Raw genomic sequence first — 17,232 nt, forward strand, 5'->3', positions numbered from 1 at the left:
CTAGGCACCTCGTGCCCTACTGAACAGTTTTAATAATGGTACCAGCAAACAGTAATAAAGTAAATACATAAAAGCAATACACATGAATACATTTTAGGCACAAAATAAATGGAGAAACTGAATTTGGGGCAGAGCATAAAAGTGATAACATTTGAATAATATTGTACGTCGTGAAATATTAAACGAATAAATGTTTTTTTAAAGAAAGAATTTCAATGAAGTCACTGAGTATTATTTTGAAAATTACGACCGGAAAAGTGATGTACTTTTGTGTAACTTGACTCTGGTGAGTCTGGCATAGTTGTGAGGGAGAGGAGGAAATTCAATGGTAACCTGGTAGATACAGTGATAGAACAGTTGATAAACAAATACAAAGAAGAAAGGTTACAAGAATAATGCATAAACATGGCTTTGTTGGAACTGTACACCGAGGTAAGAAAAGCTCCTGCTGTTATTACTATAGACCGAATACTTTCTTATTTACTTACTTACTTACAGAGACATATGGAAACTTTGTCAGTGCGTTTGCAAGGTGCTGGGATGTAAAGGAACCTGTCTTCCAAGGAATTTAAAGTCTAAATGCTCAGCTGTTTGTTTTTATTTAACTTTTGTTATGTAAGGCTTTGTAATTTTATAACATAGATTAAGATACAAACCATTATAACTTAGAAAAGAAGATCCTCATCATAGTTTACCTAGTTCATGTTTACATAACCAGTTCCTTACATTTAGTGTTAAATTATGTTGTAATCATTTCTTTGGTAAAGTATTGATTATTTGTTAACCTGTTACCCTTGAAATCTTCTCTATTAGTACAACAGGGTGTGGATTCCAGATGCAGAACATGTGTGGAAATCAGCAGAGATTATGAGAGATTTTCATTTTGGAGATAATGTTCTTGAATTGCTTCTTGAAGACGGCACAGTAAGTAAAATGTGACTAATCAAGCCATCACATGCACCTGCAGTGAGTTTATGATGGTGAGAAACAACAGCTGACTTGACTGTTTTACATAACCTGTCATTGTGAAAGGAGCACTACTACCCTGTTGACCCATCAAAACCACAACTCCCCCCTCTTCGCAACCCAGACATCTTGGTTGGGGAGAATGACCTCACTGCTCTCAGCTACCTCCATGAACCTGCTGTTCTGCACAACCTCAAAGTGCGATTTGTGGAGTCCAGAATCATCTATACCTACTGTGGTACAGTTTCACTGAGCATAATCCAAGCACTGAGATGTAGGCTGTTGGCAGTTTGTGCTTTTGGCTCAACCTGTGTTGTTTACTCATTTTCAGGTATTATACTGGTGGCTGTAAATCCCTACAAACAGCTCCCGATCTATGGAGATGCAATCATTCATGCCTACTCAGGCCAGAACATGGGAGACATGGACCCTCATATATTTGCAGTGGCAGAGGAGGCTTACAAACAGATGGCCAGGTAAATAAAACCCCAGTCACATAAAGATAAAGAATATACAGCGTGGTTATATCAGTGTATTACACATTTTTCTTTCTCAGAAACCACAAGAACCAGTCTATTATCGTCAGTGGTGAATCTGGAGCTGGTAAAACAGTGTCTGCTCGATATGCTATGAGGTACTTTGCTGTTGTAAGCAAATCTGGCAGCAAGACTCGAGTTGAAGACAAAGTCCTGGCATCCAATCCAATAACAGAGGTAGGGTTTTACTGGAGTCAATTCACAAGGCCACACATAGCTGTTGTTTACGTTAAACTGGCAATGTCTCAGCACTGTGACAATGTTAAACTAATAAGCTTCCATTTTTAAGAGCCCATTGTTAAAATAAGCTAGTTAATAATATGTTTCTGATAATTGGAGTAGAGATTTAAAGGGCTTGGTTTTGTCTCAGGCAATAGGAAATGCAAAGACCACCAGGAATGACAACAGCAGCCGATTTGGGAAATACACGGAAATCAGCTTTGACAGGAGGTACCGGATCATCGGAGCAAACATGAGGACCTACCTCTTAGAGAAATCCAGGGTAGTTTTTCAGGTAGGTGTGATGATGATGTTGCTGATTGTTACTTTGCTCATATCTGATCCAAAATAATGATTTTCTGTTTTATTCAGGCAGACAACGAGCGGAACTATCACATTTTCTACCAGTTGTGCTCCTGTGCTCACCTGCCAGAGTTCAAGAGCCTAAGACTGTGTGAGTGTCAGGACTTTGGGTTTGTACTGCATGTTTGAGATTGAGCTTTTACTGTTTTATTGCTGTGATGAGTAATCTGATTCACGGACGTCTAGGTCTTGTACACGTGGGAGTACATGTGGGGTTAGTTTATTGTAAGTGTGCTTTACAATTTATTCCTTTTACCTGCAGTGAGTGCAGAAAACTTCCAGTATACCCGCATGGGTGGGGACATCACTATTGAAGGTGTAGATGACAAGAAAGACATGGAAGAGACTCGCCGGACCTTCTCGCTGCTGGGTAAGAAGTGCTTCAGATGTCAGGTGGGAACTTGCTTTTAATGTGACTTCTTATGTTATCTTTACCTCCCTCTCTCTCTCTCTGCGCCTCCAGGGTTGAAGGAGGATTTTCAGGCGGATGTGTTCAGAGTTTTGGCAGCCATTCTGCATTTGGGGAATGTGGAGGTCAGAAACTCAGGAGAGGACAAATCATCAGTTAGTGTGAGTTATAACTCCCCAAGCGTTAAATAGCTTTTTTGTGTGCAAGATTAGAACTTCAAACATTAACCAGGTTAAATATGAAACTACGTTTTTATGTCTTCCAGCCCAGTGATCCGCACCTGGCGATCCTCTGTGAGCTGCTGGGTGTGAGCGCAGAGGGGTTGGTGCGTTGGCTGTGCCATCGGAGGATCGTTCTGGTGGCTGAGACGGTGATGAAGCCGATGCCCAAAGAGCGGGCAGTAAATGCCAGAGATGCCCTAGCCAAGCAGATCTATGCCCATCTCTTTGACTGTATCATTAACAGGATAAATACGGCACTAAAGGTCCCAGGAAAGCAACATGCTTTCATAGGTGTCCTGGACATTTATGGGTAATGCAGAAACAACACATATGTCTTCAGCTTTTTTATATATTCATGTCTCTTTTGATGCTGTTTTTGACATAAATTTGATGTTCTGTGTCCTCAGCTTTGAAACATTTGACATCAACAGCTTTGAACAGTTTTGTATCAACTATGCAAATGAAAAGCTTCAGCAGCAGTTTAACTTGGTATGCAGCGTCATCAACCAAAATCAATGCAAAACCCCATGCACGCACCTCTTCATCAGCTCTGAGGATTATGTTTATGTTTCTCTTATTTTCAGCATGTGTTCAAGCTGGAGCAAGAGGAGTACATGAAAGAGGACATCCCATGGACGCTCATAGATTTCTATGACAACCAGCCAGTCATTGACCTGATTGAAGCAAAGATGGGCATCCTTGACTTGCTGGATGAAGAATGCTTGGTAAGATTGAATGCAAATGACTTGAATTTTTTCAGTTCTGTAAATTTATTTTTACTTGACTGTGTTTTCAACATCTGTGTCCCTCCTATGCGTGTTTCCCTCTACAGTTTCCTCAGGGCTCTGACAAAAGCTGGCTGCAAAAGCTGTACAACTACCTCGACTCCAGTCCTCTGTTTGAGAAGCCCAGGTTATCAAATGAGGCTTTTGTGATACAACACTTTGCAGACAAGGTGGAGTCTGATGACCCTTGAGAAAACCCATTACCTGCATAATGGAGCACAAAAATGACTCCTATTGTTATTAACAATTAATGCTTTTGGATCCCGAGCAGATGTCTTTATTAAACTATGCCATCCTATTTCCCTTAACAGGTGGAGTATCAGTGCAGAGGTTTTCTTGAAAAGAACAGAGACACTCTCTATGAAGAACTAGTGGACATTATGAGAGTCAGTAAGGTAATTAAAGGCCCAATTTTATTTAGGCTTTTAGTCTTTCAATACAACATTTTTGTCACAAAAACTAATCAGAGTTTCTGTATAATAATAAATAACATGTTCCATGCGCCATTGTTTTTCTCATTTTAACATTTTTCTCCTGACTGCAACTATTATCAGCTTCCTTTTCTGGCCAACTTTTTCCAAGAGGAGGAGCAAAACACTGTGACCTGTAAAGGCGTCAAAGTGAGGCCGGCCAGGCCTGGGGTGAAACCAGCCAATAAACAGCTGAGAACCTCTGTGGGAGATAAGGTGAACATGTTTACTCAGTCACTGCTCACTGGAGATTATTGACGCTCCAACCCTGTATTTGAAGGTGTGTGTAGGATACAACTCTGTTTGCATTTTGTATTTATTCTTTCTAATGAACTTTGTTGACAAATGTAGTTTCGCAGCTCCCTCTCCTTACTGATGGAAACACTGAATGCTACCACCCCACACTATGTGCGCTGCATTAAGCCGAACGATGAAAAATTCCCATTTGAGTGAGTACTAATGAAGCTATGATTAAAATGATACACTCCGTTTGTTTGATTGATTCGCTGAATCATTTGCATATTTTTGTGTCTTTGGTTTAAGTTCGTGTTTGTTTGTATTTTAAGATATGACTCCAGGAGGGTGGTGCAGCAGCTGCGAGCCTGCGGAGTCCTTGAAACTATTCGTATCAGTGCACAGAGCTATCCGTCCAGGTGATTCTCTACTATGTGACTCTATTAGCCAAATTACAATATTCACATATCTTTCTGGCTGTGTTGTAATGGCAGACATGCTTTTCGTTCTCAGGTGGACATACATTGAGTTTTACAGCAGATACAGTATCCTAATGTCACATCAGGAGGCGGACCTCGCTGACAAGAAACAGACCTGCAAGAATGTGCTGCAGAGGTTGATTCAGGTAAACTCTCTTTAAACTCTGCCTTTAAATACAGCGTTGACATGCATTATTTCGCACTACATGTTTGTGTATCACTCTGGCCTCACGGCTTGATCTCCAGGACCCCAACCAGTACAAGTTTGGTCGGACAAAGATCTTCTTTCGAGCCGGTCAGGTAGCTTATCTAGAGAAGCTGCGTCTGGACCGACTTCGAGGAGCCTGCGTAACCATCCAGAAACACATCCGCGGGTGGAGCCAGAGGAGGAAGTACCTGCGCGTTAGAGAGGCAGCCATCATCCTCCAACAGTACATCCGCGGAAAGAGGACAATCCGGTTGGAAACATTTAATAACAATGTTGTCGTTTCGCATCCCCTGTTGTATCAACTAGGATTTTGACATTGTACCTGCTTTGTTTTCTTTGTAAACCTCCAGTAAAACAGTGAGCGCTGCGATGCTGAAGCAGGGCTGGGCAGCACTGGTGATCCAGAGACACTGGAGAGGTTACCGCATGAGACAGGTCTACCAGGTTGTCCGTCTGGCGTCTGTCACCATCCAGGCCTTCGCACGTGGTTGGGTAGCCCGCAAACGCTACAAGAAGGTGAGTAACTGATCATTAATGAATCATTTCTGTCATTTAGTATGGTGAAAATACAAAATGTCCTCACGTGAAATTTATGTCCTGCCAATCCCTCCGTTACCTGTCAGATGATGGAAGAGCACAAAGCCGTAGTTCTCCAGAAGTATGCCAGAGCATGGCTGGCTCGACGGCGATTTCAAACCATTCGTCGGCTGGTGCTTAATGTCCAGCTTTCGTTCAGAGTGCAGCAGCTCAGAAAGAAGATAGAGGAGCAGGTAAAGATGCTTCTAAAGTTGTATTAGCTGTGACTTTTATGTAGAAGATATACTGTATACCAATTCCTGTAACCTCACAGAGCAAAGAGAACCGCGGGTTGGTAGAAAGACTGACCAGCTTGGCCAACAGCCACTCACAAACTGTGGACAGACTTCAGGGTCTAGAGGCACAGCTGGAAAAATCAACCAGCCAGAAGGCAACTCTGGAAGCAAGAGAGAAGAAAGTGAAAGAAGATGCTACTCTGGTCAGTCATGAAGTCCATGCTAAACATTTATTACAGTTGTTCGTGTCTTTGCATCTTTTTGTTTTCTGATGAATTAGATGTTATGAGCCCTTCAAAAAACATGTTTTTATTCTTGCTCTAGACTATTGCACAGATTCAAAAGGAGAGAGAAGTACTAACCCTTGAAAAGCAGAACTTGGAGAAAAAGTTTGAAGCTTCCGCCAAAGAGGCCAAAGGTAAGAGGTTTAAAGATCGTTTGGGTTGATTCTTATTTTACAGTACAACTTGTAATCATTTTTTATGACCGGTTTTAAACACTTGCAGAGAGTTTTGATCAAATAAAAAGGAATCTTCTGGATGAAAAAGAAAATGAAGCGAGGCTTAGAAAGTAAGTGATAAAAATGTGCAATCTTGTTTTGTTTTTTTTTTTACCAATGTAAATTTTAGCTTGTTCGGTTATTCAGTTTGTTGATGAGAGTATACTTGGCAGAATTGCAGAGAACAGCACTGAGATCCAGAGACAGGACCATGAGAAGGAGGTGCAGGCTCTGAAAGAGGAGATTAAGAGACTGAAAGAGGAGAGAGTCAGTCTGCACAGAAAGATAGAGGAGGGGGGCCAGGTGAACTCTGACCTGCAGGAACAAGTCATCCAACTCTCCAAGCACGTCAAGGCCATTCCTGAGCTCCGCAAAGACCTGAACAGCCTGCAGAATCAGAGGAATAACATGGACCGAAAGATGAAGCAACAGTCGGAACAAGCAAGAGGTACAGACTTTTCCATACTTAGTGAACCCTATTTAGAAATATGATACGATCTCATGTTAGTACAGAAGTGAAGTGATCCCTGAATATTTTTTCTGCAGCTAAAATGAACGAGATTACAAGACAACTTCTGGGTGGTGTTGTTGAAGAGGAGGTTCTTTTAGGGTAATCCAAATACTTTTTGTTTCTCTCATGTAGTTATTCTACGGCTCATTTAGAAATTTAATCTCGCACATTGTTTCTCTGAAGGCTAACTCCAGATGACTCTGAGAAGATTTATGACGTTGAAGATTTTGTGGCAGCCTTTGAAGGCCTGCACAAAGCTACCAGGTCTGTACCATTGCAGTCCTTCCACTTATACCAGCTGTATTATGTGTTGTATCTGTGTGACAAATCTGCAAACACTCGACCCTGTTAAACATGGTTCCACCTTTGATGGCAGAATACTGGAAAACCACCAGAGGGAGCAGAAGGAACGGTATGAGACCCAACTGGAGGGCTTGCAATTGAAAGTGGACCACCTTAAAAATGAGAACAGCAAGCTCCAAAACCTGTTCCAGGAGAAAAGTAGTGTCAACGAGGATATTCGCCAAGAAGTGTCCAGGCTCAGCAGTGAGAATTCAGTGGGTCATTGGATGATTGATTGACTCCCATATTTCATTTCTTAGGATATATGAGGTGCAGAACTCAACGTGATTGTGCTGTCCTTTATTTGATGTGATCCACAGGTTATACCAGAGCTGAAACTTCAGGTTTCAGAGTTGCAGAGACAAAAACAAGAGCTGGAGCTCCACGTAGAGGAGCAGAACCAAGAGCTCGCAGGTAGATCTGAGTATTTTTTAACCAAGAATTTTTAAGACTTTTTTCTCAGATTAGTATTTTACTTATTCTTTTGTTATCTGTTATTTTTGTTTTCCATCTAAAAGAAAAAACAGAGGAAATCACCAACATCCTTCAAAAGAAAATTGAAGAGGAGAGCTCACAACGCAGGTCACATACTCAGATTGGTTTCTTGATTCTTCTCTGTTTCTTGATTAAAGATGGGATGCTCATTTCTGAGGCCGCCTGATTATTGCTGCTTTACAGGCACTTTGAGGAGAAAGCTGAAGAGCTGGAGGAGGTGAAGAGGGAGCTTCAAGGCCAAGTAGAGGATCTGGAAGAGGAGAATGATCACTTGAAGAGACAGCATCTGATGCAGAACGAAGCCAAGAGCAAAATGAGACAGGAGACGTCACGGTTAACTGCTGAGAACATGGTATGCCTAGATATAAAAGGTGGAGGGTCACAGTATGAGTTTGATTGCATGTCTTGTCTTACAGTAAAAGATTTTTCTTTTTCTTCTAGGACTTTGAAGAGCAGCTCGACCAGAAAGACAGATTAATAAAGAAACTCCAGAATCATATAAAGAGCCTTGAGACATCACAGAAAGGTACATTTGTGGCTTGTAGGTGTCGATTGTCTAATAAATCTGACTTCTCCACGTTAATCACGTCATTGTTTCTCACACAGCCAAGCAAACGTCTGCGCCTGCTATTCCTAAAGACTACCTCGGCATGTTGGAGTACAAGAGAGAGGACGAACCCAGGCTCGTTCAAAACATCATTCTGGGTATTTTTCCTTTGTGCTATTTATATAATATGCTCATATTCATTTTGTGAGTGCGAATTCTGTTTGTCCGCGTCTCTCCCAGTGCTGGTATAGACTGGATCCTCTGACAGTGTGAGCAGCAATAAGCAGACAGATATAATAAGAACAGAAATGAATAATTGAATACATATCCTCCTTCAAACATGTCACAATCTGTCCACAGAACTGAAGCCCAAGGGTGTGGTGGTCAACATGATCCCGGGTCTGCCAGCGTACATCCTCTTCATGTGTATCCGCCACGCTGACTACCTGAACGATGAAGCCAAACTCAAGTCTCTTATGAACGCAATCATTGGTGCTGTCAAGAAAGTCATCATGGTGAGATTGATTATAAGTCTATTAGCCTTTATCTGCACTGTAGATCTGCTGAATGAAGAGTAAATATTAATATAAATATTACTCATGACCATATCTAAGATTATGTAGTAATTTGACAGCAGTTTAGATTGCTGTTGTTATTTGCTTTTGAGAGATTGTTGATATGAGAAGGATAAAAGGCAGGAAGAGAAGTCAAATATCAGAAGTGCAAAGATGAAATAAAACGTCAAATCTCTAAAGAATGACAAAAATGATATAACTGAGTTTCTGAAAATAAATGAAGACAAAACACAGCTGCCATTTTTGTGTTCCAGAGTCACCACAAAGACTTTGAGTTGCTGTCCTTCTGGCTCTCAAACATGTATCAGCTGCTCAACTGTCTGAAGCAGTACAGCGGGGAGGAGGTATGGATTTGCTGTATTTAACTTGGTTGCACTGTAATGGTTTTAGTCTCTCATGTGCAGTAACAGGCACCTTTTGACATTCTTTTGTTTTTCTGTCTGCTCACAAAAGGAGTTCATGAAACAAAATACTCCCCGCCAGAAAAAGAATTGCTTGCAGAATTTTGATTTGTCAGAACACAGACAGATCCTCAGCGACCTGGCCATCCACATCTACCATCAGTTTATCACGGTCATGGAAAAGGCCCTGACTCCTGCGATCGGTATTTTCCACAGTCTATTATTGTCACAGGCAGATTTTGACAGTGGTTAACCTTTGTAAGTACCTTAAAATATGCTTTTTTTACTGTCTTGACCTACAGTACCCGGTATGTTGGAGCACGAGAGTTTGCAGGGGATTTCTAGCATGAAGCCGACGGGCTTCAGGAAGCGTTCCAACAGCATCTATGATGATTTAGAGACTTACACCATCTCCTCCATTATTCAGCAGCTCAGTGTCTTTCACTCCACCATGACCCAGCATGGCATGGAGCAGGGCCTCATCAAACAGGCTGTCAAACAACTGTTCTTCCTGGTGGGTGCGTCCACCCTCAACAACATCATGCTCCGCAAAGATATGTGCTCCTGCAGGAAGGGAATGCAAATCAGGTCTGAGTTCACTTTTGTTATATTTGAATAAAAGACAAAAAACTGTTCAAAGTTCAGCTTCATAGCTTCTTTGGTCCTTTAGGTGTAACATCAGTTACCTGGAGGAGTGGCTGAAGGAGAAGGAACTACAAAGCTCTAATGCTATCGATACTCTGAGGCCGTTGTCTCAGGCTGCTTGGCTGCTGCAAGTCAACAAATCCACAGATGATGACGCCAAGGAGATCACTGAAACATGCACTGAACTCAGCCCCATTCAGGTACTTTATTCAGTGACATATCACACACGTTTTAATATTAAAAACTCCAGCATCACAGTCAAGTAAAACAAAACTCTTTGTATTTGTAGATTGTCAAGATTTTGAATTCATACACACCCATTGATGATTTTGAGAAAAGGGTGACGTCATCATTTGTCCGCAAAGTTCAGGTGAGCTCTGTTGTTAATTTTCACGTTTTAATGCAATGACTTTCTTGCACTTCACTAAACGTGCCCTGCTCTTGTTTTCAGTCATCACTACAAGATCGTGAAGGGTCCACGCAGCTGATGCTGGACACAGATTATCGTTTCCAGGTCACGTTTCCTTTCTGCCCGTCCTCACTGGCTCTGGAGCTGCTGCAGGTCCCGAGCAGTCTTCATCTGGGCTTTCTGACCAGGATCTGACACAGCCAACCTTTGACCTTTCACTCCACTTGACTGAGTCATAGTCCAGTAGCCTATGGCTGCATGTTATTGTATCTATAAATACATAAACACCTTTAATAAACTGTGTACACAGCATATTTAAAATGTATAGGGCTGTAGCCAGCATATAAGACGAAAAGACTGAGGTCATGTCTCCCAACTGCACCCCCTCGACCTTGTCACAAAAATTTGACCAAGTTTTTTTAACAGTTTATTCTTTTAATTATTTTTGCCAACTTTATTAGAGGTGCAAGGAATAGTCAATTAATCGATTAGGTGGTCAGATAGAAAATTTACTGACAATTATTCTGATAACTGATTGTTTGTTTCAGTCATTTTCCATTTTTTTTACATGATAGTAAATTGAATCTTCTTTTGGTCTTTGGATTTTTGGGTATTGGTCAGATGAAAGAAGACATCTGAAGACATCAGTTTGGACTCAGTTTAATCCATAATGATAATAATTGCCCTACATTTTATTAACAATAATCAAGGTTTAAATGCTCAAAGCCTCATTTATGCTGCTGGGAATAAGGTTCTGGTTTGGGAAACAGTGAACATTTAATTTTTTATTTTGTTGCCAGTAAGACACACTGTGATAGGGCAGGTAAATACCCACTATATGCATCATTTTTCAGTGTCGAATGTAAAATTTCCCCAGCTTCCTAAAGCCACTAAATCCCCAGAAAGAATACTGGGAACAAAACCTCACTGTCCCCATTTGTAGCTCTGGCCCTGTTAAAATGTGAAAGTGTAATCAATTGAACTGCAGTATTTTTTAATTATCCACTCACTCACTTGTAACAGATATTGAATGTGCGAACATGTTTGCTTCATGGTTGAATCCACTGAAATAAACTGTAAAATGTCCAAATGCCAGGTTCCATATCTGTCTGCTACAGTTTTACAGTGCAGATGGAGGAACAGTGTTGTGTTTTCTATGTATGAAAATGCATTATTTAGCTGCGGAGTAGTGAGGATGCAGCCCGTGTGGAGCGGCAGCATCACCAGGATACACGAGCCCCCTCCCTCCTCCTCCCTCCTCCATCCTCCCTCCTCCATCCTCCCTCCTCCCTCCTCCCTGGAAACTGGAGGAGCATCTTCTCCCTCTGACGTCATGACAGCAGCCTCAGCTGTTAGCTCTGCTTTAAGCCCTTTCGCTGCCGACCGCTGCCTGCACAAAGGAAATATATGAGATCCCCTCTAATCCCTGAAATGGCGACACAGGAGGTACAGCTGAATGAGACTCTGGCCCATCTCAAAACGGAATCGGAGACGCTGAAGACGAAGCTGGAGGAGGAAAGAGCGAAGCTGCACGATGTCGAGCGTGAGTGCTGCTGAAAATGGAGAGGCCTTGATTCACCCCTGCGTTTACACAGTGACGGGACAAATAACATCAAATGTGCCAAAAAATATACCCGTTTGTATTTGTGTGAGAGGGTCAAATATCGCCATTTTCACGGGGATATGTGAATTTGTGGAAAGTGATTGTTGATCTGATCTGGCCTCACGTTACCCCAGATTTGACAGGATGTTTGTTTGCCTCCCGATTTTACAGTCCACTGCTTCCATCCGAATTTCCTCTATGTGGTGGTTTTGTCCAATCATGTCTCAGCAATATGCAAATAGTAGAGATGATGGATAAAAACGTGAAAAACTAGAAACAGGTAATCTGTAATGCATGTATTTTTCAGAACAAGACAGATTATAATTCCTCTACAGTATAGGCCTACTGTAGTTTAATCCTTATTGCTGCCAGCAATATTCATCTAGAGTGTATACAGAAGCTTTAATGTAATGTACATTGTCTGGGTGTCTGTGTGTGTGTGTGTGTGTGTGTACAGTGCATCAGGTGGCAGAGAAGGTGGAGGGACTGGGTCAGTTTGTCATGAAAACCCGAAGAACTCTGAAGGGACATGGCAACAAAGTTCTGTGTATGGACTGGTGCAAGGACAAGAGGAGGATCGTCAGCTCCTCACAGGTCACAAACCCAGCTGAGCTTTATGTTTCTAGAGCTGATTCTCCACCTCGCAGCTCACTGTAGTGTGTGTTTGTAATTATAATCTACAGTGTATGGGTTTTTGTTTTGGTTTTTTTACATTGCACTTGTTCTAATCTCTTTGCAGGATGGAAAAGTGATTGTATGGGATGCTTTCACCACCAACAAGGTAACTGCTTTTCTTCAGTAGGCAGGTATTTTATTACAAAATAAAAATCATCAGGACAAATTTAGCAAAATGCTGAGATCTTCGAAGACATTTTCAAATTTTACCCATTCTTACTACATCCTCTTACAGGCTTTTTATAAACCAGTGTTTCAGATATGCTCCCTCACACCAAACCAACCTCCTGAAAATACTCAACTATACGATACTAATCACTGGTTACCTACTTTGTTGGCACCTCAAAATGAAGCGGTCAACAACTAGTATGTCTACAGTGTGGACACAAGTTGCAAACAGCTCCACCAGAGTGATTTTTCCATCTCAGACTGTTGTGTTTGAAGGATTTTATGGCATGTGACAAGACAGATGAAAAAACTGGAGCAAAGTTAGAAAAATAAACAACATTTTTGGAACAAAAATGTTTTTTTTTAACACAATCATTTTGTGACCCTTAAGATTTATTTTTGGTTTGGGAACCAGAGATCTAAATCCAAGTTATAACCTCAGCAATACCAACAAAAATGTATTTATAGTCAAATGTAATGTTGATGTTAGTAATCTGAAACATGCAACATGAAAGATGCAGCAGAAATTAGACACAAGCAAAAGTAAATGTTATCAATACCATTAGTTGATAAAAACTGAAATGTAGTGTTTGTCATTTTTATCTCACCTATACAGGGTTGCGATAACAATGAGCTTATAATTGAGAATTTCACTTTCTCCAATATCATGTAGAAACTCTAATGCATTGGCTCTAATGGCGAGGAGGAGTAGCCATGACAACTCTTGTTATCACAGAGAATTTCTATCACTGTGCTATAAGCTGCCAAAAAGGTCCCCTTTTTATGATTAAGGAGGAAGGGGAGGGGCTAACAAAAATAGCTAATATAAAGAGCTGAAGATCAGCAGACCACAAAACTGTCTAAAAATTGCTTTAAAAACACCCCATCGTTTTGGACAAACTGTAACAGCTCTGACGGCGAACAGCCTGAAGCTTGCTGCTCTGCTCTAATTACACCTGATGAATTTGATTCATCTCTCTGTCCTGGTGCAGCTCATGCAGCTTTGTCTTTTGATGTTTATTAGGAGCACGCTGTGACAATGCCTTGCACCTGGGTGATGGCCTGCGCCTACGCCCCCTCTGGATGCGCTGTAGCCTGTGGGTGGGTGTCGTACTACAGATGATGATCCAGATGTGGTGTGTCCTTCATTTGGTTTTCTGTTTTGTGGTGAACTGGGGTTGTTTTCCGTCACAGGGGCCTGGACAACAAATGCTCCGTGTATCCTCTGTCCCTGGACAAGAATGAGAACTTGGCTGCAAAGAAGAAGTCAGTGGCCATGCACACGAACTACCTGTCTGCCTGCAGCTTCACCAACTCGGACATGCAGGTGAGACTGCCCCCATACACCGTGAATAAATATTCACACGAAACACAAAAGCAACACAATAAAATATATGTTTTGAAAAATCGTAGTTGCCAATTTCATGTTACACTTCTGTTTCACCATCAGTTTAGGTTCCTGCTGCTTCTCTCTCATTATTAATCAGAAATCACTGTCTTCCATATTTGAGTGAATGGAGCTTCCCTGCTTTGTTAATAATTCACAGCAGCAACGTCCTGGTCACATGATGTTTCAGACGGTCCATTTATAGCCGTGTCTTAGCCCACATCAACTTTTACTGAACTTCAGAACAGCCGTTATTCTTCCTCCTCATCGTATGCTTGTGTTAAAGATCCTGACGTCCAGCGGGGATGGTACATGTGCATTATGGGATGTTGAGAGTGGGCAGCTGTTGCAGAGTTTCCATGGACACGCAGCAGACGTGCTCTGTCTGGACCTGGCCCCCTCCGAGACCGGGAACACATTTGTTTCAGGGGTGAGGACACGTGTTCCTCCGTCTTCACTGCTCCTTGTTACTTTTTCAACTTAACTGAATTATTTAAAGTATTTTGTCATGTTCTACATGATTCTATATGATTGCAGGGTTGTGATAAGAAGGCCAATGTGTGGGACATGCGATCAGGACAGTGTATTCAATCCTTTGAAACTCATGAATCAGACATAAATAGTGTGCGGTAAGTAATTGCCTTGAAATGACTCTGTCCATAAGCATGTTCGTTTATTTATTATACAGTCAGGAAAATGCAGGTATTTTAAAGCCCTCTGTTATATGTGATTATAACATATTTCATATTATTCTGATGGCCTATGTTTTTGTATTGTAGAAAAACAAAATCCTGCTGAAAACTGATTCTGTGCATGTTTTGGTCGCATGTAATCAAAGTCTACATATAGGGGCTTTAAGAGACCAGTTTGTTCCTAACTGTGGTTGTCCGTTTCTTTTTCAATAGATACTATCCCAGTGGAGATGCATTTGCGTCTGGCTCCGATGATGCTACAGTATGTATTCAGATATTATTTACTGGTTTGATCTTAAGGGAATAACTTGACATTTTGGGAAATATGTTTATTCCTTGTCTTGTAAAGAGTCAGATAAGAAAATTAATACCACTGTCATGTCTGTAGGGTAATTATGAAGCTACTGCCAGCAGCCGATTGTCTTATCTTAGCCTGGCTCTGTCTGAATTTAACAACATCCACCTACCAGCCCCTCTAAAGCTCACTGATAAAAACCAAAGCTTGAAAACTGTCAGAAAGAGAGCAAGCAGCAGTATTTTCTAAATTGTCACACTATTCCTTTAAACTGGCACTGGACAGGCTCCTCTTATTTACTAAACAAAGTGCTATTGGTAATCTACGCATTTAAAGCTCTGCTGAAGATTCAAACACTGACCTTTGTTACAGTGCCGTCTGTATGACTTACGGGCAGACAGAGAAGTGGCTATCTATTCCAAAGAGAGCATCATATTTGGGGTCTCCAGTGTTGATTTCTCTCTTAGTGGTAAGACACTTTTTCACAATTCACATAATTAAATTGAATCAAACACAAGTTCATAGCAATTCAGATCCTCCTGACGTTAAAGATATTGCTTTTACGTACTGTTAAAAGCATAAAAGCTTTTGGTGTGTGTGTGTGTGTGTGTGTGTGTGATGTGTGTGTGTGTGTGTGTGTGTGTGTGTGTGTGTGTGTGTGTGTGTATTGTTTTCACAGGCCGGCTACTGTTTGGCGGCTACAACGACTACACCATAAACGTTTGGGATGTCCTCAAAGGAACACGGGTGTCTATTCTGTTTGGACATGAGAACCGCGTCAGTACACTGCGAGTGTCTCCCGATGGGACGGCCTTTTGCACAGGTTCCTGGGACCACACTCTTCGGGTATGAGATGTCTGTTACCAGCGTCTGGTCTGACAGCTTGTTCAGTCTGAAATGACCTTTGCTGTGACATCTTGTAACGGCTGCTGTTTCTTTATTTCCAGATCTGGGCTTAAGGATGAAGACATAGAGGATTAAATGGTAGACAGACCTGCTGAAGACACACCGATGTTTCTGTTTGCTAGAGTACAATCACAGAGATAGAGACTCAGTCTTGGTTGTACATAGAGCATATTAATAGCATTGTATGTACTCCAGTCTCATGGCCAGGGTAGATTTACATATTTCAGACAGTAATTAAACCAAATGGCACGCTTGTATTACAATATGATTGAAAGAAAATTGCACAGAAGTACTTACGGTTACAACTTAAGATGTAAAATATATACTGCAGAAAATATAATTGGTAGTGACTAGCATCAGTCTAGGATAGAAGTGACACAATAAAGTGATGTATTGTATGTGGCCACATTAAGGACATTACTTGTTTATTTAATTGTTTTTTTGCACAAAAAATAATGGAGGAATTCAGTCTGTGGACGAAAATAGGACACATAGAAACAAAATGCATCTGCGGGAGAAGCAGTGAGGTTTATAAACAAGGCCTCAGCTTCACTCAGACTTAGTTATGCCACAGACTGAAGGAGGGGGGGGGTCGGACATATGTGGCTTCTCCTGTAAATTCATAATGGAAAATGATGGATAGTAGTGGGGAACGATTAGATTGGCTTGTAGAAATGAATCAGTATTAGTTCGTTTCCAACAATTAAAAATAATACTACATATGAATGAGCATTGGCATAAAATATCATGACCAAAAATACAGATTTATAGTTTTTGAAAGACGGCAATAGACAGTGAATTCATATATTTTTAAGTCTACATCTTCTCCATTCTTGACAGCAACTCACCTGCCAATATTATTCTATTGTAAGAAAGCACAGTTAAAGGTAAACCCACTATATATGATGTTTATTTTCCATCCATGTGAGCTTAAGGTTTACCTCTCATCTCTGTTTGGTTCCAGCTGTGGAAGCCACTCACTGTTTGATGTGCACATTCAGTCACTGCAGACACGCTGAACATGTGGTCCCCCACTAGATATCAAAATACTAATATATAATATACTAATATACTATATATATATATATATATATATATATATATATTAGTATTTTGATATCTAGTAAAAAAACATGTTTCAATTCTTATACTGTACTCCTTTTCATGCAGTTGTCCAATGGCTGTAATTTCATATTTACTGTAATTATTTTATTGTAGTTTAGTGTACAGTTATACAAGGGACTGTTTATCAAAATATTACAAACATAATAAACTGAGTTTTGAATATCATAAGTATGTGTTTCATTATTGTTCTTTACCTTATCTTATAGTTTTACTCTGTTTTTTGTTGCCAAATTAATATTATTACCATTTAGCCGC

General features: G+C 40.8%; 2 protein-coding genes across 2 annotated transcripts; both read left to right on the forward strand.

The window, feature by feature from the left end:
• The first annotated feature begins 300 nt into the window (after positions 1–300).
• Positions 301–11,231, forward strand: myo5c (myosin VC). Its single transcript, XM_056387360.1, has 40 exons — positions 301–432; positions 814–924; positions 1,033–1,204; positions 1,298–1,442; positions 1,523–1,679; positions 1,873–2,016; positions 2,094–2,175; positions 2,347–2,454; positions 2,548–2,654; positions 2,759–3,024; positions 3,122–3,203; positions 3,299–3,439; positions 3,547–3,669; positions 3,811–3,894; positions 4,054–4,185; positions 4,321–4,418; positions 4,536–4,622; positions 4,717–4,828; positions 4,929–5,140; positions 5,241–5,406; positions 5,514–5,660; positions 5,741–5,905; positions 6,027–6,120; positions 6,209–6,272; positions 6,375–6,649; positions 6,748–6,811; positions 6,896–6,976; positions 7,089–7,269; positions 7,375–7,468; positions 7,573–7,636; positions 7,733–7,901; positions 7,991–8,075; positions 8,156–8,254; positions 8,457–8,611; positions 8,926–9,015; positions 9,125–9,275; positions 9,375–9,660; positions 9,743–9,917; positions 10,007–10,087; positions 10,169–11,231. Exons 1-40 carry the CDS (start codon positions 406–408, stop codon positions 10,319–10,321), a joined length of 5,229 nt encoding a protein of 1,742 aa, XP_056243335.1. The 5' UTR covers positions 301–405; the 3' UTR covers positions 10,322–11,231.
• A 202-nt stretch (positions 11,232–11,433) lies between these two features.
• Positions 11,434–17,145, forward strand: gnb5a (guanine nucleotide binding protein (G protein), beta 5a). The gene is made up of 11 exons (XM_056387361.1): positions 11,434–11,669; positions 12,187–12,323; positions 12,469–12,510; positions 13,597–13,673; positions 13,767–13,899; positions 14,246–14,389; positions 14,497–14,588; positions 14,865–14,913; positions 15,319–15,415; positions 15,626–15,792; positions 15,894–17,145. Exons 1-11 carry the CDS (start codon positions 11,534–11,536, stop codon positions 15,903–15,905), a joined length of 1,086 nt encoding a protein of 361 aa, XP_056243336.1. The 5' UTR covers positions 11,434–11,533; the 3' UTR covers positions 15,906–17,145.
• Positions 17,146–17,232: the final 87 nt, after the last annotated feature.

Source organism: Seriola aureovittata, chromosome 10 (genome assembly GCF_021018895.1).
Source record: "Seriola aureovittata isolate HTS-2021-v1 ecotype China chromosome 10, ASM2101889v1, whole genome shotgun sequence".
Classification (NCBI taxonomy): Eukaryota; Metazoa; Chordata; class Actinopteri; order Carangiformes; family Carangidae; genus Seriola; species Seriola aureovittata.

Excerpts from the sequence above, each read along its gene's own strand:
- myo5c (XM_056387360.1), top strand. The coding sequence starts at position 406 with ATGGCTTTGTTGGAACTGTACACCGAG. Across the intron at positions 5,407-5,513 it reads CCCGCAAACGCTACAAGAAG|ATGATGGAAGAGCACAAAGC; the intron begins GTGAGTAACTGA and ends GTTACCTGTCAG. Across the intron at positions 9,016-9,124 it reads AGCAGTACAGCGGGGAGGAG|GAGTTCATGAAACAAAATAC; the intron begins GTATGGATTTGC and ends TGCTCACAAAAG.
- gnb5a (XM_056387361.1), top strand. The coding sequence starts at position 11,534 with ATGAGATCCCCTCTAATCCCTGAAATGGCGACACAGGAGGTACAGCTG. Across the intron at positions 12,511-13,596 it reads ATGCTTTCACCACCAACAAG|GAGCACGCTGTGACAATGCC; the intron begins GTAACTGCTTTT and ends GATGTTTATTAG. Across the intron at positions 14,914-15,318 it reads CTGGCTCCGATGATGCTACA|TGCCGTCTGTATGACTTACG; the intron begins GTATGTATTCAG and ends CCTTTGTTACAG.